This window comes from Mobula hypostoma, chromosome 20 (assembly GCF_963921235.1).
Source record: "Mobula hypostoma chromosome 20, sMobHyp1.1, whole genome shotgun sequence".
Classification (NCBI taxonomy): Eukaryota; Metazoa; Chordata; class Chondrichthyes; order Myliobatiformes; family Myliobatidae; genus Mobula; species Mobula hypostoma.
In genome coordinates this window covers 3957298-3981078 of record NC_086116.1, presented here as the reverse complement: position 1 = coordinate 3981078, position 23781 = coordinate 3957298, and the positions used below count along the sequence as shown (strand labels likewise).

The 23781-nt window shown below is 43.4% G+C and overlaps 1 protein-coding gene across 1 annotated transcript in view; it reads right to left on the bottom strand.

The window, feature by feature from the left end:
• Window positions 1-23781, bottom strand: part of LOC134359586 (uncharacterized) — a 117566-nt gene that overhangs the window by 48665 nt on the left and 45120 nt on the right. Inside the window, exons 7-9 of the mRNA XM_063073085.1 lie at window positions 20948-21047; window positions 4959-5183; window positions 2513-2668 (exon numbers count right to left, since the gene is read on the bottom strand). Coding sequence (XP_062929155.1) covers window positions 2513-2668; window positions 4959-5183; window positions 20948-21047 — 481 coding nt within the window. The remainder of the gene's footprint in view (window positions 1-2512; window positions 2669-4958; window positions 5184-20947; window positions 21048-23781) is intronic.

Genomic DNA, 23781 nt, shown 5'->3' with positions numbered 1-23781 from the left:
CTTTCAACTCATTTGATGTCACTCTTTTTGACTCGCTACCCATTTTGTCTTACATTGTGAATTCTCTTTATCACATTAAACTCTTCCCTTCTACCCAATCAGACTTTTCCTTTTAACAAACACAAATTGCAGGAGGAACTTAGCAAGTCAGACAGCAAGTATGGAGAGGGAGAGGAATAAACAGTGATGCTGCCTGATTTGCTTGCTGAGTTCCTCCAGCATTGTGAGTGTGTTCCTGCGGATTTCCAGTATCTCTTTGTGTTTAAGACTTTTCCTACAAAAAGTAGTGGATACAGCCCAGTCCATCACGGGTAAAGCCCACCGGGCCATTGGGTACATTGGGAGGAAAGCGCATCCATCATCAGGATATGCTGTCTTCTCACTGCAAGCATCAGGAAAAAGGCACAGGAGCCTCAGGACTCACACCACCAGGTTCAGGAACAGTTATTACCCCTCAACCATCAGGCTCTTGAACCAGAAGGGATAACTTCACTCAACTTCACTTGCTACACCATTGAAATGTTCCTACAACCAATGGATAAACTTTCAAGGACTCTTCATCTCATGTTCTCAATATTTATTGCTTATTTATTATTATTATTTCTTTCTTTTTGTATTTGCAGTTTGTTGACTTTTGCATGCTGGTTGAATGCCCAAGTTGATGTAGTCTTTCACTGATTCGGTTATGGCTATTAATCAATGGATTTACTGTGTACACCTGCAAGAAAATGAATCTCAGGGTTGTATATGGTGATGTATATGTACTTTGATAATAAATTTACATTGAACTTTGAACTTTTCCATTTGTTCTTCCTTCCTTCCCCTCTTACTCTGAAATTTAAAACTCGTTTTTTTATGTCACTTTTTATAGTTCTGTTTTACTCTCTCCATGGGAGCTGTTTACGTATTTCCAGCATTTCCTGGTTGATTTTGGATTTGTGGATCTTTGGGTGCCTTTCTACTCCCTGTATAGTCAAAACAGCGTGGCCAGATTCAGTTCTAATTCCATCTACAAGTTTGCAGATGACACCATTGTAGTGGGCCAAAACTCAGTAACTATGAGAAGATAGGCAGCCCAGTGATATGGTGCTATGGTGATATGATTTTTTTTGTGTTTTTTTTGTGTTTACCAGTGATATGGTGTCATGACAACAACCTTTCCCTCACTGTCAGCAAAACTAAGGAGCTGGTCATTGACTTCAGGAAGTGAGGGGGTGTGGTAGTGTATAGAGCATGTTCTCTTGTTTACATCAAAGATGCTGAGATCAAGAAGATTGAAAGCTTCAGGTCCCTGACCAAGAAAGCTCACCAGTACTTCTCATAGAAACATGGAAAACCTACAGCACGATACAGGCCCTTCGGCCCACAGAGTTGTGCCGAACATGTCCCTACCTTAGAAATTACTAGGTTTACCTATAGCCCTCTATTTTACTAAGCTCCATGTACTTATCTAAAAGTTTCTTAGAAGTTTCAGGAGGCTAAAGAAATTTGACAAGTCCCTTTTGACTTCACCAAGTTTTATAGATCCTATCTGGATGCATCACAGCTTGTTAATGCTATACCCATGACTTCAAGGTTCTGCAGAGTTGTGGACACCTCCCTGGTCTCTGTTTACACTTTTCGCTGCCTCAAAGATCCCAATCACCCCAGATACTTTCTCTATACCTTCACCCCTCTCGTTTGATGCAGCCGGAGAATGGTGCTGGAGTCTTGGGTCTTGGGCAAGGTTTAATCGACGCTGTTTCTGGATTGGACACCGCAGGTCATGTTATATGTGTTTCTGGTTTCTGCTTATGCCTGTTTTTATTTCTATTCTGTGCCACTTTGATCAGTGTGGACTGACTCTGCGGCTTGCAGTCAAGGAACGACACACCACTAAATTGAAATGAACTAAGCTAAACTAAACATTCTCAGATTGTTTCAGTGACATTGTGGTTTGATATTTAATATTCTGTCTTCTTGCTCATTTTTGCTGTTTACGTGATTTGTTCTTTTGGATGTTTGATGTTTCTTTTGAACGTGTTTCATGGTTTTCTTTGTTTCATGGGTGTCTGTGGGAAGACGATTATCAGGGTTGTATACTGCACACATACTTTGATAATAAATGTACCTTGAAAGTTTGAAATTTGAACCCCCGCCCCCCCACCCACCAATTGGGCAGAGGAGTCAAAAGCTTGAAAGTATATACTGCGCCCGGACAGATGTATCCATTGTTATGAGACCATTGAATGTACGATAGGAAAAGCTCTTGACTTCACAATCTACCTCATTATAAGCTTGCACCTTACTGTCTGTCTGCACATTTTTCTGTAACAATAACACTTTATTCTCCATTCTGTTATTGTTTCCCTTGCCCTATCGCAATGTACCGATGTGACGACAAGATCTGTATGGATGACATGCAAAACTACCTCAGTACATGTAACAACAATGAACCAGTTTATAAAACAACAATAAATCAGTTTACAAAGGATTTTGCTTTAGCATTTCCAATAGATTATTTAACACTTACTCTCCAGGTAGGAAAATACTCCCATCTCCAAATGGTGTGAAACTGCCCAGTAAGGTGGGCCGTACTGCAGAATCATCGAAGATATTGGTATAAAATGCTTCTGGACAGGAGAGCCCAGAGTGACTGCGACATACGGCGATATTTCCTGAAGGATAACTGCACCTGGAGTCAAGGAGTAATTCAACAACAGGAGTGACGAGCTTTCATTATGAGTTGGAGTACCGTCACCTGGTTAACTAGTAACCATCCACCTACAATCAGTTCATCACCATCATCGCATATTATCAACAAAATTCAAAAGCGACATATTCCTCAGCATGACTAATGTACTGACCAGAAATCATCCCATCCTTCCACGAGCTCCCCTATCGCTCTCCATCCCTCCCATAGTGTGTCACCCACCCCATCATCTCTCGCAATCCTACTTCCCCATCACTCACATCCTTCCCCACCACACTCAGCTGTTTCTATCACTCTCACTCACCTTTCCCTAGAACTCCCCACCCATCACTCACACTCACCTTTCCCTAGAACTCCCCACCCATCACTCTCACTCACCTTTGCCTAAAACTCCCCACCCATCACTCTCACTCACCTTTCCCTAGAACTCCCCACCCATCACTCTCACTCACCTGACTCCCCCGCCTCCATCATTGTCTCTTCACCGTCATTCTCAGCTCCTGCATTATTCCTGACACCAGTCACTGCACTTACTTACCATTACTCCTCCTCATACCTTGTCCAATCTCTGCCACCCCACATCTTCCCTCTCACACTCCTGATCACCTCTCCTAACCCAACTTACCCCTCCACCCCTCTTCATCCCTCTCCATCCATCTTCCCTCATCACCCTTAAATTCTCCATCACTCTTCCCTCCTCACCATTACTCTTCATCATTCTTCCCTCATCAACCACAAACTCATCATCTCTTCCCTCATCAACCCCAAACTCATCATCACCCTTCACTACCCCAAATATTTTCCCTCCCTTTTCACTCTCACCCTCCCAACACACCATAACTTATATCTCGCACCTTCACCCACCATTCTTACCTTTCTCCATCACTATCACCTCTCACTACCCACTCAGGTTCTTCCTCACTGTTCTCAGCCACTCCTTACTCACACAATCACTCTCACTCAGCACAGTCTGTCATTCCCCCTTCCTAACTGCACACACATCCCATCCCCCTCACCTCCCTGCCAATCCCTGTGTACACTGCCCCCAGCAGACCCCCAGGGTCCCAGCCACCCCATTGTTCTATTTTCTCATCTTACACTCTCTCCACAGCCCCATGGCAGTATTCTCCTCCTGCCCTTCTTGTTCCTGCTTCCTGTCACTGTAATCTGGTCTAATCACTTCCCACCCTCCTTACGCACCTTACTCTGTTCCACCAATCACTCAGTCCCCAACAATTCCCCCTCCCAATCACTCACTCCTACACTATACCACCCTTCCACATCACCCTCCTTTTGTGCATCACTCTCACCCTCCCCTCATGCATCATTCTCACTCTCCCCTCGTACATCACTCTCACCCTCCCCTCGTACATCACTCTCACTCTCCCCTCGTGCATCACTCTCACTCTCCTATTATTCATGATTGCCCATCACTTTCTCTCTCAACACTATAACCCTTCCCGATCCCAATCTCACTCACTCTCCCATTACTCCACCCATCCCTATTACTCTCACACTCTCCAGCCACTCCAGGAAACACAAAAATACAGGGAAATAGGAGCAGGAATGGGCCAGCAGACACATCAGTCCTGTTCACCATTCAGTATGATCATGACTAATCTGTACTGGTCTCAACCACTCTTCTGAGACTGCTCCCCAAGCCCTTAATTTCTCAATCTTTCAAATATTTATCTATCTCCATCTTAAAAATGATCAGGCCCCCATGGCCCTCAGGGGCAGAGAGCTCTGGAGATTCACGTGTAGTTATGTTCCCTTGTTCTCAATTCTCCTACTAATGAAAACATCTCAACATTTACCCCAGGAAATCCCTTTAGGATCTTGTCTGACTGAATGGGCTCACCCTTCATTCTCCTAAACTCTAAGGAGTACAGACCCATGTCAGCCACCTTGGCAATCACACCAGCTGCTGTCACTCTCATCCTTCCCTCTTGTTCTTACTCTCCTCAGCATTGTTACCCATGACTAGAATACCACTGTTCACTGTTCACCTTTGTTAAAACCACATGAATCTCCATTTCCTTAGCTCAGTCGATCCTTACCTTTAATTTTCACTTCTTTTGGTTCAATCCCCTTTCTTGGAAAAACAACTTGATAATCCTACTTGTTCCAGCCACAGGATTAAGTGCTGCTTCACTTTATGAACTCAGACTATTTACACTAACTTCTTATGACATTTGCTGCAGTTTTAAACAGAAGACACGGGTCAGTGTTATTGTAAACAGTAATACTGAAGTTTCAAGGATACTAAATGATGCACGATCCATCATTTAATGCATAATGTAGTTTATTTAATGCAGGATTTTCTACTTTCATGGCTGGGATTGGAGGTTTTCCATCCTTTAGAGCAAACGCTGGGGCCAACGCTTGCTTCCAGTATTTGCCCAAGGGCACAGTTCTGGCCTCTTCATAGTGTAGGAGGATCACTGGCTTGTCGAATCCATGCTTCGCCATACTCATACTTTGCAATTTTCTGAATGGAAAACAAAAAGTGAATAAAGTGTTTCCAGTTAGGCCCATAACTGCTGATCCACTTTACTTATTATAACCAGCTACTTTTTTTTTGCACAAGAGATTCTGCAGATGCTGGAAATCCAGAGCAACACAGAAAATACTCAACAGGGAGGTCGCATCTATGGAGGTGGAATAAGCAGTGCGTTTTGGACCAAGGTTCCTTTCCAGTCCTGATGCAGCATCTCAGCTTGAAATGTTGACTATTTATTCTCCTCCATAGATGTTGCCTGACCTGCTGAGTTCCTTCAGCATTTGTGTGTTACATCTACTTTGTTTGCCAGAACAACGTGTAACCTTTAAAAATACAGAAGGAATTATTGGCCCTTCCCAACTCTGATTTCTTCATCTTCTCATTTGCAATCACAATCCATGCACAAATCCATATCGAGGCACCAGAGAGGTTGGGAATAAAAACATTTAGTTGAGACAGAAGATCAAATTGGAGGAAATAAGAATATCATGGTCCTAGGTAAACTCAGTGAGGAACTTCCTAGACGGTGGTGATAATATGAACCAAGAAGTAACTCCGGCAAGTACAACAGAGGGATTTAAGGGGAAAAGTAGGATATTCCAATGGAGGAAGGAAGAGAAGACTTGTGTAGAATATAAAAGCATTTGGGTTGAAGAGCCTGTTTCTGTTCCATGTGATTCTGCATACCTACCCCATTTGACTGTGTTCTGCACTCTGCCAGCCTAAATGAGCTGAGATCCCAGTCTGCATTTTGATAACAAAAGCCAGGAACTATCACCTGGGCTGCTGCACTTCCCAAAATCCTCTCACATATTGACCACATCCACCAGCAACATCCTTCCATTTGTTTCCAAAAAGCATGGGGAAAATTTTTCGGGGATGTGGGAGGATTTTGTATTTAGAATCAAGCACAGTAGCTTTTATAACAACATTCCTACAATTTTTGATTACAAACCCTGCCAGTGGAAAAGCCTGCTCCTAATTTATTCTTTTCAAAATTCCTCTTCAATTCAACCCAGAATGTATGTTGCCTCCCAGGAGCTGGATCAGAGACATCTCAGACTGAGCCCATGGCATTCTTAAAGGGGATGGAGAACATTCAGAAGTCGTGGAACATATTGGCACCAATGACATAGGTAGGCAAAGGGATAAGGTCCTGAGGTGTAACAATAGGGAGCCAGCAAGTGAGTTAAAAAGCAGAATCACAAGGGTAGTAATCTCTGGATTACTGCTTGTGCCACATGCCAGTGACGGTAAAAATAGAATGATTTGGCAGATGATTGTTTGGCTGAGGAATTGGTGCAGCAGATGGGGTTTCAGATTTCTAGATCATTGGAATCTCTCTTAGAGAAGCGATGACTTGCTTTGGGGACAGACTGCCTGAACATGAGAGAGACCAATATCCTTTTTGGCAGATTTGCTACAGATTATGGGGTGGGTTTTTAAACTAGGTTGACAAGGTGTTGGGAATCAGAGTGATAGGTCGGAGAATCTCATATTAGGTCAAAGTTGGTGTAAAGATAGATGTAATGTGTAGAGAGACTGTGAGGAAGGATAGGCTCTGGAAAGGGCATCAGTCTCGTCAGTTGGTTGATTCAAATGTGCTTACTTTAATGCGAGATGTCTCCGGAACAAGGGTATGGACGCAGAGCTTGGATCAGTACATGTAGCTACAATGTTGTGGCCATTATAGAGACTTGGCTGTCAAAAGAATGGCTGCTGGATGTTGCAGGTTTAGATGTTTCAAAAGGGACAGAGAGGGAGGGAAAAGGTAGGTGAGAGGCATTACTAATCAGGGATAGTATCACAGCTGCAGAAGGATGGATATCGTGGGGAGGATTATCTGACTCAGTTTGGATGAACATCGGAAACAGGGATACTGCAACCACACTATAGTCGCATTCTATAGGCCCCTGGTACCAATAGGGACACTGAGGAGCCGATCAGAAGACAGATTTTGGAAAGATGCAAAAATAACAGGGTTGTTGGAATTGGTGACTTCAACTTCCCAAAGAGTGATTGGCACCTCCTTCGTACGAAAGACTGAGATAGGGCAGAGTTTATTAGGTGTGTCCTTGAAGAATTCCCTGAGGACCTAATTATTGCTCCCAAATTACTGCATTATAGTGTCATAATTAGCCGTCCCCTAATTAAACACGTAAACAGGTCAACTAGAGGAGAGTCCGGGTAGGATCTGGTACTAGGTGGCAGATCTCTCAATGAATGAGCATTTCAGAGAAAGTGACCACAATTCCCTGACCTTTACCATAGTCTTTGGTAAGGATAGAAGTAGATGGTATGGGAAAGTATTTAATTAGGTGAGGGCTAATTATGATACTATTAGGCAGGAACTTAGGAATGAAAATTGGGAACCAATGTTCTTGGGGAAATGACATTGGAAATGTGGAGGTGGTTTAGGGAGCACTTTTGCATGGGGTTCTGGATAGGTTTGTCCCAATGAGAGGGAAGAGATGGAAAGGTGAAGGAACTATGGTTGACAGGAGATGTGGAACATCTAGCCAGGAGGAATAAGGAAACATATGCAAGGTTTAGGAAGCAAAGATCTTACTGGCCTCTTGACAGCTATAAGGTAGCTAGGAAAGAACTTAAGAAAAAAATTAAGAATGTTAGAAGGGGGCATGAGAAGTCCTTGATGAGTAGAATTAAAGAAAACTCCAAGCAGTTCTATGCATGAATGAAGAACATGAGGATGACTAGTGTCAGGATAGAACTGATCATTGATAAAAGAGGAAACATGCCCAGAGTTGGAAGAGGGAGAGGAGGTCCTCACTGAATACTTTGTTACAATATTCGCCAGAGAGATGGAACGACAAATATGAGGGAAGCGTAGAACAGGTTAAAAAGCTGGAACATGTCAACGTTAAGAAAGAGGATGAGCTGGAACTTTTGAAAAACATTAGGATAGATAAGCCCCTGGGGCCAGATTGGATATTTCCTCCATTTACCTGTCTAGTAGTCTCTTAAATTTCACTAGTGTATCTGCCTCCACCACTGACTCAGGCAGTGCATTCTACGCACCAACCACTCTCTGAGTAAAAAACCTTCCTCTAATATCCCCCTTGAACTTCCCACCCCTTACCTTAAAGCCATGCCCTCTTGTATTGAGCAGTGGTGCCCTGGGGAAGAGGCGCTGGCTATCCACTCTATCTATTCCTCTTATTATCTTGTACACCTCTATCATGTCTCCTCTCATCCTCCTTCTCTCCAAAGAGTAAAGCCCTAGCTCCCTTAATCTCTGATCATAATGCATACTCTCTAAACCAGGCAGCATCCTGGTAAATCTCCTCTGTACCCTTTCCAATGCTTCCACATCCTTCCTATAGTGAGGTGACCAGAACTGGACACAGTACTCCAAGTGTGGCTTAACCAGAGTTTTATAGAGCTGCATCATTACCTCGCGACTCTTAAACTCTATCCCTCGACTTATGAAGGCTAACACCCCATAAGCTTTCTTAACTACCCTATCTACCTGTGAGGTAACTTTCAAGGATCTGTGGGCATGTACCCCCAGATCCCTCTGCTCTTCCACACTACCAAGTATCCTACCATTTACTTTGTACTCTGCCTTGGAGTTTGTCCTTCCAAAGTGTACCACCTCACACTTCTCCGGGTTGAACTCCATCTGCCACTTCTCAGCCCACTTCTGCATCCTATCAATGTCTTTCTGCAATCTTTGACAATCCTCTACACTATCTGCAACACCACCAACCTTTGTGTCGTCTGCAAACTTGCCAACCCACCCTTCTACCCCTACATCCAGGTCGTTAATAAAAAAAAGTAGAGGTCCCAGAACTGATCCTCATGGGACACCACTAGTCACAATCCTCCAATCTGAATGTACTCCCTCCACCATGACCCTCTGCCTTCTGCAGGCAACCCAATTCTGAATCTACCTGGCCAAATTTCCCTGGATCCTATGCCTTCTGACTTTCTGAATAAGTCTACCATGTGGAACCTTGTCAAATGCCTTACTAAAATCCATGTAGATCACATCCACTGCACTACCCTCATCTATATGCCTGGTCACCTCCTGAAGGAACTCTACCAGGCTTGTTAGTCACAATCTGCCCTTCATAAAACTATGCTGACTGTCCCTGATCGACCATGATTCTCTAAATGCCCAGAGATCCTATCTCTATGAATCTTTTCCAACAGCTTTCCCACCACAGACGTAAGGCTCACTGGTCTATAATTACCTGGACTATCCCTACTACCTTTTTTGAACAAGGGGACAACATTTGCCTCCCTCCAATCCTCCGGTACGATTCCAGTGGATAACGAGGACATAAAGATCCTAGCCAGAGGCTCAGCAATCTGTTCCCTTGCCTTGTGGAGCAGCCTGGGGAATATTCCGTCAGGCCCCGGGGACTTATCTGTCCTAATATATTTTAACAACTCCAATACCTCCTCTCCCATAATATCAACATGCTCCAGAACATCAACCTCACTTATATTGTCCTCACTGTCATCAAGTTCCCTCTCATTGGTGAATACCGAAGAGAAGTATTCATTGAGGACCTCGCTCACTTCCACAGCCTCCAGGAACATCTTCCCACCTTTATCAGTCCTACCTTCACTCCGGTCATCCTTTTGTTCTTAATATAATTGAAGAGTGCTTTGGGGTTTTCCTTTACCCTACTCGCCAAGGCCTTCTCATGCCCCCTTCTTGCTCTCCTCAGCCCCTTCTTAAGCTCCTTTCTTGCTACCCTATATTCCTCAATAGACCCATCTGATCCTTGCTTCCTAAACCTCATGTATCCTGCCTTCTTCCACCTGACTAGATTTTCCACCTCACTTGTCACCCATGGTTCCTTCACCCTACCATACCTTATCTTCCTCACCGGGACAAATTTATCCCTAACATCCTGCAAGAGATCCTTAAACATCGACCACAAGTCCATAGTACATTTCCCTGCAAAAACATTATCCCAATTCACACCCGCAAGTTCTAGCCTTATAGCCTCATAATTTGCCCTTCCCCAATTAAAAATTTTCCTGTCCTCTCTGATTCTATCCTTTTCTATGATAATGCTAAAGGCCAGGGAGCGGTGGTCACTGTCCCCTGGATGCTCACCCACTGAGAGATCTGTGACCTAATACTAGATCTAGTATGGCATTCCCCCTAGTTGGCCTGCCCACATACTGCGACAGGAATCCATCCTGGACACACTTAACAAACTCTGCCCTGACTAAACAGTTGGAACTAATCAGGTGCCAATCAATATTAGGGAAATTAAAGTCACCCATGATAACAACCCTATTATTATTGCACCTTTCCAAAATCTGCCTCCCAATCTGCTCCTCTGTATCTCTGCTGCTACCAGGGGGCCTATAGAATACTCCCAATAGAGTAACTGCTCCCTTCCTGTTCCTGACCTCCACTCATACTGACTCAAAAGAGGATCCTGCTACATTACCCACCCTTTCTGTATCCGCAATAGTATCCCTGACCAGTAATGCCACCCCTCCTCCCCTCCCCTCCCCCATCCCTTTTAAAGCACTGAAATCCAGGAATATTGAGAATCCATTCCTGCCCCAGTGCCAGCCAAGTCTCTGTAACGGCCACCACATCATAATTCCATGTATCTATCCAAGCTCTCAGCAATCACAGAGGCCTCTCAATCAACACCAAGAAGACCGAAAGCATGGTCATCTCCAGAAAGACATACATCCTACAATGTGTGTGATCAAGATCGGAAATACAAACATCAAACAAGTCAACAAATTCAGATATCTTGGCAGCCTAATAACAAGTAATGGCAGGTGCGACACAGATATCAAATACAGAATAGCAATGACGAAAGAAGCTTTCCAAAAAATGAAGACCATATTAACAGACAGAAAGATGAGCACGTACACTAAAAACAGAATACTGCAGTGCTACATTTATTCTATCCTGACTTATGGAAGTGAATTCTGGACCATTTCCTCAGCAATGGAAAAGAGACTGGAAGCAGCTGAATTATGGTTCTACAGGAGAATGTTAAAAATATCATGGACCACACACACATCAAATGAAGAAGTTCTCAGAAGAGCCCAAGCAGTTTGATCACTCATACCAACAATAAGAGAAAGACAACTCAGATTCCTAGGACACATCATGCGGAAAGATGAACGAGAAAAACTCATGCTCTCTGGAAAGATCGAGGGGAGCAAACCTAGAGGAAGACCTCAGCTTATTGTACATCAAAAGCCTAGCCAGGTGGTTACACATCGAGGAAATGGAAGTCATCCAAAGAACGAAGGATAGATCTATATGGAAAACCATGGTCACCAAAGTCCGCATCGGATATGGTACCTAGACAGACAGACATCCAAGCTCTCAGTTCATCATCTTCGTCCCTGATGCTTCTTGCATTGAAGTACACGCACTTTAGCCCTTCTACCTTACTACCTTTACACCCTCTATTCTGCTTCTCTTTCCTCAAAGCCTCTCTACATGTTAGATCTGGCTTTACTCCATGCAATTCTTCCACTGCTCTATCGCTCTGGGTCCCATCCCCCTCGCAAATTAGTTTAAACCCTCCCGAACCATGCTAGCAAACCTACCTGCAATGATATTGCTCCCCCTCAAGTTCAGGTGCAACCCATCCAATCTGTACAGGTCCCACCTTCCCCAGAAGAGATCCCAATGATCCAAAAATCTAAAACCCTACACCCTGCACCAACTCCTCAGCCACGCATTCAACTACCACCTCCTCCAATTCTTACCATCACTGTCACGTAGCACTGGCAGCAATCCTGAGAACGCCACCCTTGAGGTCCTGTTCTTCAGCCTTCTGCCTAGTTCCCGAAACTCACACTTCAGGACCTCATCCCTCTTCCTGCCTGTGTCGTTGGTACCAACATGTATCACAACTTCCGGTTGCTTTCCCTCTCGTACCAGGATGTCGTGCACCCGGTCAGAGACATCCCAGACCCTGGCATCCGGGAGGCAACAAACCATGCGGGTGTCCTTCTCATGTCCACAAAATCTCCTGTCTGCTCTCCTGACTATAGAGTCTCCAATGATGACAGCTCTCCTCTTCTCCGTCCCACCCTTCTGTACCACAGGGTCAGACTCAGTGCTGGAGGCCGTGCCACTGTGGCTCACCCTGGTCGGTTGTCCGCCGCCACAGTATCCAGGACGGTAAACTTATTATTCAGGGGAATGGCTACAGGGGTGCTCTGCACTACCTGTCTGCTCACCTTCGCTTTCCCCCCTCTGACTGTCACCCAACGACCTGCTTCCAACAGCCTAGGTGTGACTACCTCCCTGTAGCTTTCATCTATGACTGCCTCATTCTCCCTTAGGAGTTGATGAAGGTAGAGTGGTGGATGTGGTGTATATGGATTTTAATAAGGCATTCAACAAGGCTCTTCAGAAAGCTAGGAAGCATGGGATCAAGGGAAACCTAGCCTTGTGGATTTGGAATTGGCTTGTCCACAGAAGGCAAAGGGCAGTAGTACTTGGAGCATATTCTGCCTGGAGGGCGGTGACCAGTGGTGTTCCTCAGGGATTTATTCTGGCACCCTAGCTATTTGTGATTTTGATAAACGACCAGAATGAGGAAATAGAAAGGTGAGTTAATGCGTTTGCAGATAAAACAAAGGCTGGTGGTTTTGTGGATAGTGTAGAAGGTTGTTGTAGGTTACAATGGGACAGTGGCAAGATGAAGAGCTCGGCTGAGAAGTGGCAAATGAAGTTCTATCCAGAAAAGTGCGAAATGATGTACTTTGAAAGATCAAACTTAATTGTACTGGACAAAGTTAATGGCAGGATTCACAGCAGTGTGGAGGAACAAACAGATCTTAAGGTCCAAGTTCAAAGATTGCTTGAAATTGCCATGCAAGTTGATAGGTGATAGTTGTATGGGGTATTCGCCTTCATTAGTTGAGGACTGAGTTCAAGAGGCTTGAGGGAATATCTGTTTACTTACTTATTTAGAAATACTGTGTGGAAAAGTCTCTTCCAGCTGAGCTGCCAGCAACCCATCAATTTAGCCCTTAGTCTAATCGCAGAACAATTTACCATACCAATGAACCTACTCACCAGTATGTCTCCGGACTGTGAGAGGAAACTGGAGCAACCAGAGGAACCCCACACGTATACAAACTCCTTACATCGGACACCAGGATTGAATTCCGAACTCCGACACCCTAAATTGTAACAGCATTGTGCTAACCGCTGCACAACTGTGTGCCTTAATGTTACAACTTCATAAAACTCGGGTTACACCACTCTGTGTTCAGTTCTAGTCCAGGCATTATAGGAAGGATGTGGAAGCTTTAAGAAGAGTGCAGAGGAGATTTACCAGGGTGCTGCCTGGATTAGACAGCATGTTTAATGAGGATGGGTTGAGCAAGTTAGACTTTAGGTACTTTGCATCAGTCCCCACTGTGGAAGACACTAGCAGGAAGTCAGAAGTTCAAGTGTCAAGGGGCAAAAGTGAGGGTAGTTACTATTATTAGGGAGAAGATGTTTGGGAAGCTGAAAGGTCTGAATGTAGATAAGTGACCTGAACCAGATGGACTACACCCCAGGCATCAGAAAGAGGTACCTGAAGAGACTGTGGAGACATTAGTAATGATCTTTCAAGAATCCATAGATTCTGGCATGGTTCTGGACGACTAGAAAATCACAAACGGCACTCCACTCTTCAAGAAGGGAGAGAGGCAAAAGAAAGGAAGTTATAGGATAGTTAGCCTGACTTTAATGATTGGAAAGATGTTGAAGTTGATTGTTAAGAATAAGGTCATCCCAGAGTACTTGGAGGCACATGAAAAAATAGGCCAAAGTCAGCATGTTTTCCTTGAGGAAAAACCCTGCTTGAAAAAAATATGTTGGAATTCTTTGAAGAAATAACAAGCAGGATAGACAAATGAGTATCGGTGGGTACTGTGTTCTTGGATTTTCAGAAGGCCTTTGACAAGGTGCCACACATAGGGTTGCTTAGCAAGATAAGAGTCCATTGTATTATTGGAAAGATACTAACATGAATAGAACATTGGCTAGTTGGTAGTTGGCAAAGAGTAGGAATAAAGAGGGCCTTTTCTATTTGGCTGCCGATCTAATGGTTTTGCAGTTGGGACTGCTTCTTTTAACACTGTACATTAATGATTTAGATGACAGAATTGATGGCTTTGTGGGTAAGTTTGCAGGCAATATGGAGGAGGGGCAGTTAGTGTTGAGGAAGCAGGAAGGCTAGAGAAGTACTTAGACAGATTAGGATAATGGGCAAAGAAGTGGCAATGGAATATATCATAGGGAAGTGCATGGTACTGCACGTTGGCAGAAGGACAGGTTGCACTTGAATCCAAGTGGGACCAATATTTTTGTGGGTAGGTTTACTAGAGCTGTCAGGACAGGTTTAAACTAATATGGCAGGAGGATGGGAGCCAGGATGATAGAGCTGAGGATGAGCCAGCAGGTTTACAAGTAGATGCTGGGTGTAACGTGAATGTAAGGAAAGACAAGCCAATGATTGGGTACAAATGAAGACAGAGCAAAGAGTTAAGTCATTCCACAGAAGCTAAATTCAAAAGGTTGAAGAATGCAGGACTGAAGGTGCAGTATTTAAATGTGCATAGTGTTCGGAATAAAGTGGAGGAATTCATGGTGCAATTAGAGATTGGTCGGTATGACGTTGTGGGGATCACTGAGTTGCGGCTGAAAGAAGGCCATAGTTGGGAGCTGAACATCAAAGGATAGACCTTGTATCGTAAGGACAGGCAGGAAGGCATTGATAGCAATGTGGCTGTGTTTTTCAGAGATGGAATTACAACTTTAGAAAGAGGTGACATAGGGTCAGAGAATGTTGAATTTTTGTGGGTGGATTTAAGAAACTGCAAGGATAAAAAAACCATTATGGGAATCATATATAGGCCTCCAAATAGTAGCCGTTGAGATTGAGATTGCAAAGGGAGATGGAAAAAGCATGTAACAAGGGTAATGACACAATTGTAATGGGGGACTTCAATATGCAAGGGGATTGTGAATATGAGGTTGGTGTCAGATCGCGAGAGGGAATTTGTTCAATGCCTACAAGATGGCTTTTTAGAGCAGCTTGTGCTTGAGCCTACTCAGGGAAAGGCTATCTTAGACTGGGTGTTGTGTAATAACCCAGACCTTATTAGGGAGCTTAACATAAAGGAATCCTTAGAAGGCAGTGATCATAATATGATTTAATTCATAGTGCAATTTGAGAGGGAGAAGTATAATTCACACATATCAGTATCACAGTGGAATAAAGGGAATTACAGAGGCTTGAGAGAGGAGCTTGCCCAGGTGGATTGGAGGAGGACCCTGGCAGGGATGTTGGCAGAGTAGAGATGGCTGAAGATTTTGGGAATAGTTCACAAGGCACAGGATAGATATGTCCCACAGAGGAAGAAGATCTCAAATGGCAGGGGTAGGCAACCGTGGCTGACAAAAGAAGTTAAAGACTGCATAAAGACAAGGAGAGGGCATATAATGCAGAAAAAGTGAGTGGGAATTTGGATGATTGGCAAGCTTTTAAAGTCCAACAAAAGGCAACTAAAAAGCTATAAGAAGGGAAAAGATGAAATATCAGGGCAAACTAGCCAATAATATAAAGCAGGATACTAAAGGTGTTTTTGTTACATAAAAAAATAAACGGGAGCTGAGAGTTGATATGTGACCACTGGAAAATGATGCTGGTGAGGTAGTAATGGGGGACAAAGAAATGGCAGATGAACTTAATGGGTACTTAGCATCTTTCTCACTGTGGAAGACACTAGCAGCGTGCCAGAGGTCCGTGAGTGTCAGGGAGCAGGAGTGAGAGCCATTGCTATTACTATGGAAAAAATGCTAGGCAAACTCAAAGGTCTTAAATCACCTGGACCAGATGGACTACATCCCAGAGTCCTGAGAGAGGTTGCTGAAGAGATAACAGATGCTTTGGTCATGACCTTTCAAGAATCACTTGATTCTGGTATGGTCCCAGAGGACAGGAAGATTGCAGATGACATTCCACTCTTTCAGAAGGGAGGAAAACAAAACAAAACAAAAGCAAGGTTAGATCAGTTAGATCAGTGGTTGGGAAAGTGTTGGAGTTCATTATTAAGGATGAGGTTTCGGGGTACTTGAAGACTAATGATAAGTCCAAGTCAGCATGATTTCTGAAAAGGGAAATCTTGCCTGAAAAATCTGCTAGAGTTCTCTGAGGAAGTAACAAGCAGGGTGGACAAAGGAGAGGCAGTGAATGTCATTTACTTGGATTTTCAGAAGGTATTTGTTAGGGTGCCACGCATAAAGCTCCTTAACAGGTTAAAACCCTATGGCGTTACAGGAAAGATACTGGAATTGATAGGGGATGACAGGAAGGAGGCAGCGAGTGAGAATAAAAGGGGCCTTTTCTGATTGGCTGCCAGTGACTAGTGGTGTTCCTCAGGGGTCAGTATTGGAACCGCTACTTTTCACATTGTTGGTCAATGACTTGGATATTGGAATTGATGGCTTTGTGGCAAAGTTTGCGGACAATACAAAGATAGGTAGAGGTGTAGGTAGTGCTGAGGAAGCAATGCGATTGCAGCAGGATATAGACAAATTGGAAGAATGGGCAAAAAAGTGGCAAATGGAATACAGTATTGGGAAATATATGATAATTCATTTTAGTAAAAGGAACAATAGTGCAAACTATTATCTAAATGGGGAAAAGGTTCAAACATCAGAGATGCAGAGGGACTTAGGAGATCTCGTGTAAGACACCCAGAAGATTAATTTACAGGTTGAGTCTGTGGTAAAGAAGGCAAATGCAATGTTGGCATTTATTTCAAGGGGAATAGAATATAAGAGCAAGGAGATAATGTTTATAAGACACTAGTCAGGCTGCACTTGGAGTATTGTCAACAGTTTTGTGCCCCATATCTCAGAAGGGATGTGTTGTCATTGGAGAGAGTCCAGAGGAGGCTCGAGGGGATGATTCTGGGAACGAGGGGGTTAACATATGAGGAGCGTTTGGCAGCTTTGGGCCTGTACTCACTGGAATTTAGAAAAATGCTGGGGTGGGGAGGAGGATCTCATTGAAACCTATCGAATGTTGAAAGGACTAGATAGGGTGGATGTGGAGAGGATGTTTCCTGTGGTGGGGTGTGTCCAGAACTAGAGGGCACAGCCTCAAAGTTGAGGGGAAACCCTTTATAACAGAGGCAAGGAGGAATTTTTTTATCCAGAGAATAGCTAACCTGATAAATGCTGTGCCACAGACTGCGATGGAGGTCAAGACTGTGGGTATATTTAAGGCAGAAGTTGATCATTTCCTGGTCGGTAAGGGCATCAAATGATATGGTGAGAAGGCAGGTGTGTGGGGTTGAGTGGGATCTGGGATCAGCTATGATGGAATGGCAGAGCAGACTCGATGGGCTGAATGGCCTAATTCTGCTCCTATGTCTTATGGTTCGATGGTCTTAAGGAATAAAGGCATGGGCTATTTTCTAAATAGGGAGAAAGTTCAAAAATCTGAGGTGCAAAGCGTCTTGGGAGTCCTTGTGCAGGATTCTCTAAAGGTTAACTTGCACTTTAAATCATTGGTGAGGAAAGCAAATGCAATGTTAGCATTAATTTCGAGAGGCCTAAAATATAAAACATCAATAATTTCAGATATGCAGATGACACTGTGTCAATTGCAAGTATGGAGGTAGAACTACAAAACTTAATTGATATAATCGTTGAAGAAAGTGCAAAAATGGGTCTATCTATCAATTGCAAACAGACAGAATGTATGGTGATATCCAAAAAGAAGGAGAATCCTATCTGCAAACGGGGAAGACATAAAACAAGTACAGAACTTTTGCTACTTAGGAAGCTGGGTGACATCAGATGGCAGGTGCGACATGGACATCAAAAGAAGAATAGGGATGGCAAAAGACACCTTTATGAGAATGAAGAGTATACTGACCAACACTAAACTAGACATGACAACCTGCCTTGGAGTACTGCAATGTTACGTTTATCCAGTTATGCTATATGGCTCAGAATGTTGGACAATATCTAGTAACATGAGGAAAGGAATTGAAGCAGCAGAGATGTGGTTTTTGAGGAGGATGCAAAGAATATCATGGATGAAACAAATATCTAACGAGGATGTCATGAACAGAGCAAACACAAAAAGAGAAATGATGTATGAGGTCATGAAAAGGCAACATAACTTCATTGGACATGTGATTAGGAAAGAGGAGTTAGAATGCACAGTAATTATGGGAAAGACTGAAGGGAAGAAAGCAAGAGGAAGACAAAGAAAAATGATGATGGAGACAGCAGCCAGAGAACTGGAAATGAATACCAATGAATTGATCCACTTGACCCGAAACAGGAGTGTGTGGGCCTTGGCAGCGAAAGCTCAAACTGGGCACGGCACCTGATGATGATGATGATGATGATACTGAAAAAATAAAAGCAAGGATGTAATGCTGAGTCTTTATAAGGTTGTGGTCAGGCATCACTTGCAGTATTGAGAGTTTTTGGTGCCTTATCTAAGAAAGGATGTGCTGACAGGGTTCAGAGGAGGTTCACGAGAATGATTCTGGGAATGAAAGGGTTATCATATGGGAAGCGTTTAATGGCTCTGGACCTGTACTCACTGGAATTTAGAAGAATGAGGGTGGATTTCATTGAAACATCGAATGTTGAAAGGCCTAGAGTGGATGTGGAGAGGATGTTCCATATGATGGGGGAGTCTTGGAGCAGAGGGCACAGTCTCATAATAGAGAGATGTCCATTTGGATTGGAGATGAGGATGAATTTCTTCAGCTGGAGGGTTGTGCACCACAAGGCTGTATGCATAGATCTCTGCTCTAATTGTTTTGCACTTATGACTGTGTGGCCAAGAACAGTTCCAAAGCCATATTCAAGTTTGCTGATGACACCACTACCATAGGCTGAATCCAAGATGGTGATGAATCAGCATATAGGAGGGAGGTTGAAAATCTGACTGTGCTGCCATAACAACAACCTCTCACTCAATGTCAGCAAGTCCAGGGAGCTGAATACTGGCTTCAGCAGAAGGAAGCCAGAGGTCCATCAGCCAGTCCTCATCAGAGGATCAGAGGTCAGAGAGTCAGCAACTTTAAATCTCTCGGTGTTATCATTTTGGGGGACCTGTCCTGTGCGCAGCATGTAAGTGCAATTACAGACAAAGTACAGCAGCGCCTCTACTCCTTTAGGAGTTTGCAAAGATTCAGCATGATATCTGAAACTTTAACTAACTTCTGTAGATATGTAGTGGAGAGCATATTGACTGGCTGCATCACAGCCTGGTATGGAAACACCAATGCCCTCGAACGGAAAATCCTACAAAAAGTAGTGGATATGGCCCAGTCCATCACGGGTAAAGCCCTCCCCACCATTGAGCACATCTACAGGAAACACTGTCGCAGAAAAGCAGCATTCATCAGCAGGGACCCCCACCACCCAGGACATGTTCTCTTCTCACTGTTGCCATCAGGAAGAAGTACAAGAGCCTTAGGTTCAGGAACAGTTATTACCCCTCTACCATCAGGCTCTTGAACAAAAGTGGATAGCTTCACTCAACCTTTCTTGCCCCATCATTGAAATGATTCCACAACCCATGGACTCATTTTCAAGGACTCTTCATCTCATGTTCTTGATACTTATTGCTTATTTATTTGTTATTATTTCTTTGTACACACTGGTTGAATGCCCAATTTGCTGTGGTCTTTCACTGATTTTGTTATGGTTACTATGCTATGGATTTATTGAGTATGTCCACAAGGCAGTGTATCTTGGGATTGTATATAGTGACATATATGTACTTTGATAAAAAATTTACTTTGAACTTTGGTAATCTGTGGAATTCATTGCCACAGACAGCTGTGGCACCAGATCATTGGGTGTATTTAAGGCGGAAGTTGATAGGTTCTTGATTAGTCCGGACATGAAAAGTTACAAAGAGAAGGCAGGAAAATAATGTTGAGAGGGAAATTGATCAGCCGTGATGAAATGGAGTGACTCAATGGGCCAGCTGGCCTGATTCTGTACTTATGTCTGATGGTCTTTCCTCGCTGGAGTGAAGGAAGAGGAGAGGTGATTTGCTAGAGGTGTATAAGATAATAAGAAACATGGGTCAAGCAGAATGGCAGTGTCTATTTCCCAGGGCGACAATGGTTAATACAATTGGATATTCTTTTCAGTTGATTGGAGGAAAGTATAGGGAGGATGTCAGAGGTAAGATTTTTACACAGAGAGCAGTAGCTGCCTGGAACACGTGGCCAGTGATGGGTGGTAGAGAGATTTAAAAATCGGGAGATTTAAGGGATACTTAGACAGGAACACGGATGATAGAAAAATGGAGGGCTATGGGGAGGGAAGAGTTAGGTTGAACTCAGAGTAGGCTATAAGGATGGCATAACATCGTGAGCCAAAGGGCCTGTACTCTGTGAGGAGTTATATGTTCTGTGTTCAATTTGAACAGCCCTATTAAATCCATTTACTAATAGGAAAACAACCACAGATGTCATTTGCTTTTCCATAACTAAAGTTCTGCATTCCTGTTAGATCTTAGAGCTGTATAGTCATAAAACACTACAGCACAGAAACAGGCCCTTCAGCCCATCTAGTCCATGTTGAACTATTATTCTGCTCAGTCCCATTGACCTGCACCTGAATCCTGCACTTGTCCATGTATTTTCTTTGCATCTTCTCCAATGCTTTGTCATCTTGCTGTATCTAGCTCAGTAACAAGTTAGGGGATGTTTCAATTTTCAATACTTACATCTTTGAATTTGCAGCTTGAATCTTCTCCAACATTAAGGCGTAGATTGTCTTCCAGTCGACTTTCGCAAGGGTGTCATCGTATGGCTCAATAATCCAGCCTAGCAAACAATGCATGGAACATGGTGTGTAGCAACAGGTTTAAAAATTCTCTCCCAGCAAGTAAGCTGGAAAATCCTGGACACAGCGTCTGATTTTTGAAGAGGTCACGTTGGGCCTTTTATTGAAGCACAGTGTGATGCACCTGCTCAAGTTTCCTCTGCCAGTTTAGCGTCAGCCACACGAGCCTGAGATAAATCATGTGTCAACATCAGGCAGATGTTGGGACGAGCTTATAGAAGGAGCAGCTAGTAGTGAGCTTCACTGTGGGAAGTCTAAACCTTTCAGAGAACATGCAACAGTACAACACAGCAAAGGCCCTTCAGTCCATGATGTTGTGTCTGACCCTTTCACCTACCCCAAGATCAATGCAACCCAGTGGTTCCCAAAGTGGGCGATATCAACCCCTGTGAGCGATGGGAGTTTCTAAGAGGGTGATAAAGATAAAGTGGGTAGCGAGGGTGCTTAGTAGCAAGGGGGCAGTAGAGGGATTACAGACAATTTAAGAAACATACTTATTATAAGCATTTGATCCTCAGTTTCTCACAATGATCGTGTACTCACCTCATCTCTTCTTTTCCCACCGTTCTCTTAAACTTTGCTCAAAACCCATTACAGTTGTTGAAAAACAATGTAACACTTCTGTATTTAGTATATTATAAGCAATCTGGACTGAGGAAATCATTGTTATTTCCAGGCCCAGCCCATGCATTATTACCACTCACAACAGTAGTAGTGTCAGCTAGTATAATTCCCATACTCTAATCATGCAGTGACACAGTTTCTGTGAATTAGGATATGGCATTCAATGGGGTAAAGTTCAGAATTTGCCCCTTTGTATGGTCTTGACCGCATTTCTCCAACCTATGGCCCAACCGAGATATCCATCAGGCAAAGAGTCAGGTTTTGCCTGAGCTATGATGACATCATAACCTTCCCCTCTATTGAATACAGCACTCGAGGTTGGACTTAAACAATAGGTGATTAACCGCGGTCGTTATGAACATCTGTAATGAAAATGGCAGAGGCAGATCAAACGGAAAAAGAAGTGCAGACAGTACAGTGTGGAGTATCTGAAATATTGATTTCTACCAGCATCAAACAACCAACCGCAGCCAATGTTATGTTGTGTGAAAGAGTTGTTTTCAAATGAGACAATGAAACCACCCAGGTCCTTGACTGAAGAGAATACACTCTAATAACGCAATCAAGGACTTGGCTTATGTTCCGTCACTTCATGCCAGCACCTCACAACAGAAAGCCCAAACAGCTGGGGAAGAATTGATTCTGCCAACAACGCAGGTCCTGAGTGCAGTTTTGCATAAACCACCTGACCAAATAATTAAAGTGATTCTGCTCCGCGACAACTCTATTCAAAGAAAGATAGATGAAAGATCGGAGAATGTGGAAGACACATTTTATAACATACTTAGGACAACAGAATTTGCTCTGCGTTGCATGAGTCAGCTTTGGCAAGCAATGAATCTGCTTCTTGGTTATGTTTGCTTCATAAAAGATGAAAGCATGATTCAAGAGTTGTCATTTGCAAGGTACTAGAAACAGAAACAAAGGGGGAGTCAATATTTTGGGTTGTTGAGCAATTTTCCAAAGAGAAGAATCCTGTTCACCAGCATTCTTGCTTCTGCAACAGATGGGGCACAGCAATGACAGAACACCACTGTGGAGTTATTACTTTATTGGAAAAAGCTTTATGGAACATATTTACATTCACTGTGTAATTCACAGCGGTAAATAAAATCAAGCCCATGCTCTTAATTCTCAACTATTTTCAGAGCTTTGTATTGAGGGTGATGAACAGTGTGAACACTCGCCAGTGCACACAGAAGTCAGATGAGTCTCAATAGGAAACTGCCTGAAATATCTTTATGTGCTTTTCGAAACTGTAATAAAATTATTTGAAGACTCGACACAAAAAAAGTTTGGGAACCACTGATCTAGCCCTTACCTCCCAGATATTCTTTTATCCATGTGCCTGTATAAGATTATCTTAAATGTATGTAACCTAACAGCCTCTACCACCATCTCTGGCAGCACATTCCATGTAGCAACCAGTCTGTGTGTAAAATACGTACCTCTGACCATTCCCCCCTATACCTTCCACCAATCACCTTAAAATTATGTCCCCTTGCATCAGCCATTTGTATCTATATGGTGTACATCTCTATCAAGTAACTTCTCATCCTTTTTCACTGCAGAAAGAAACGTCCTAGCTCGCTCAACCTATCTTCGTGACATATGCTCTCTAATCCAGGGAGCATCCTGGCAAATCTTCCCTGCGCCCTCTCTAATCCAGGCAGCATCCTGGTAAATCTCCTCTGCACTCTCTCTAATCCAGGCAGCATCCTGACAAATCTCCTCTGCACCCTCTCTAAAGCTTCCACATTCTTCCTGTGATGAGGTTATCAGAACTGAACACAATATTCCAATGTGGTCTAACTAGAGTTTTATAGAGCTTCAACAGCATCTCACAGCTCTTAAACTAAATCCCCTGACTAATGAAGGCTAACACACCATATGCCTTAACTACCCAATCAACTCACACTGAGGAACCTCTGGACATGACCTAACACATCCCTCTGTCCCTTCACATTGCTAAAAATCCCAACATTAACCCTGTACTCTACCTTAATGTTTGACTTTCTGAAGTTTCACTTCAAACTTTCCTGGATTGAACCTCCATCTGCCACTTCTTGGCCCAGCTCTGCATCCTATCAA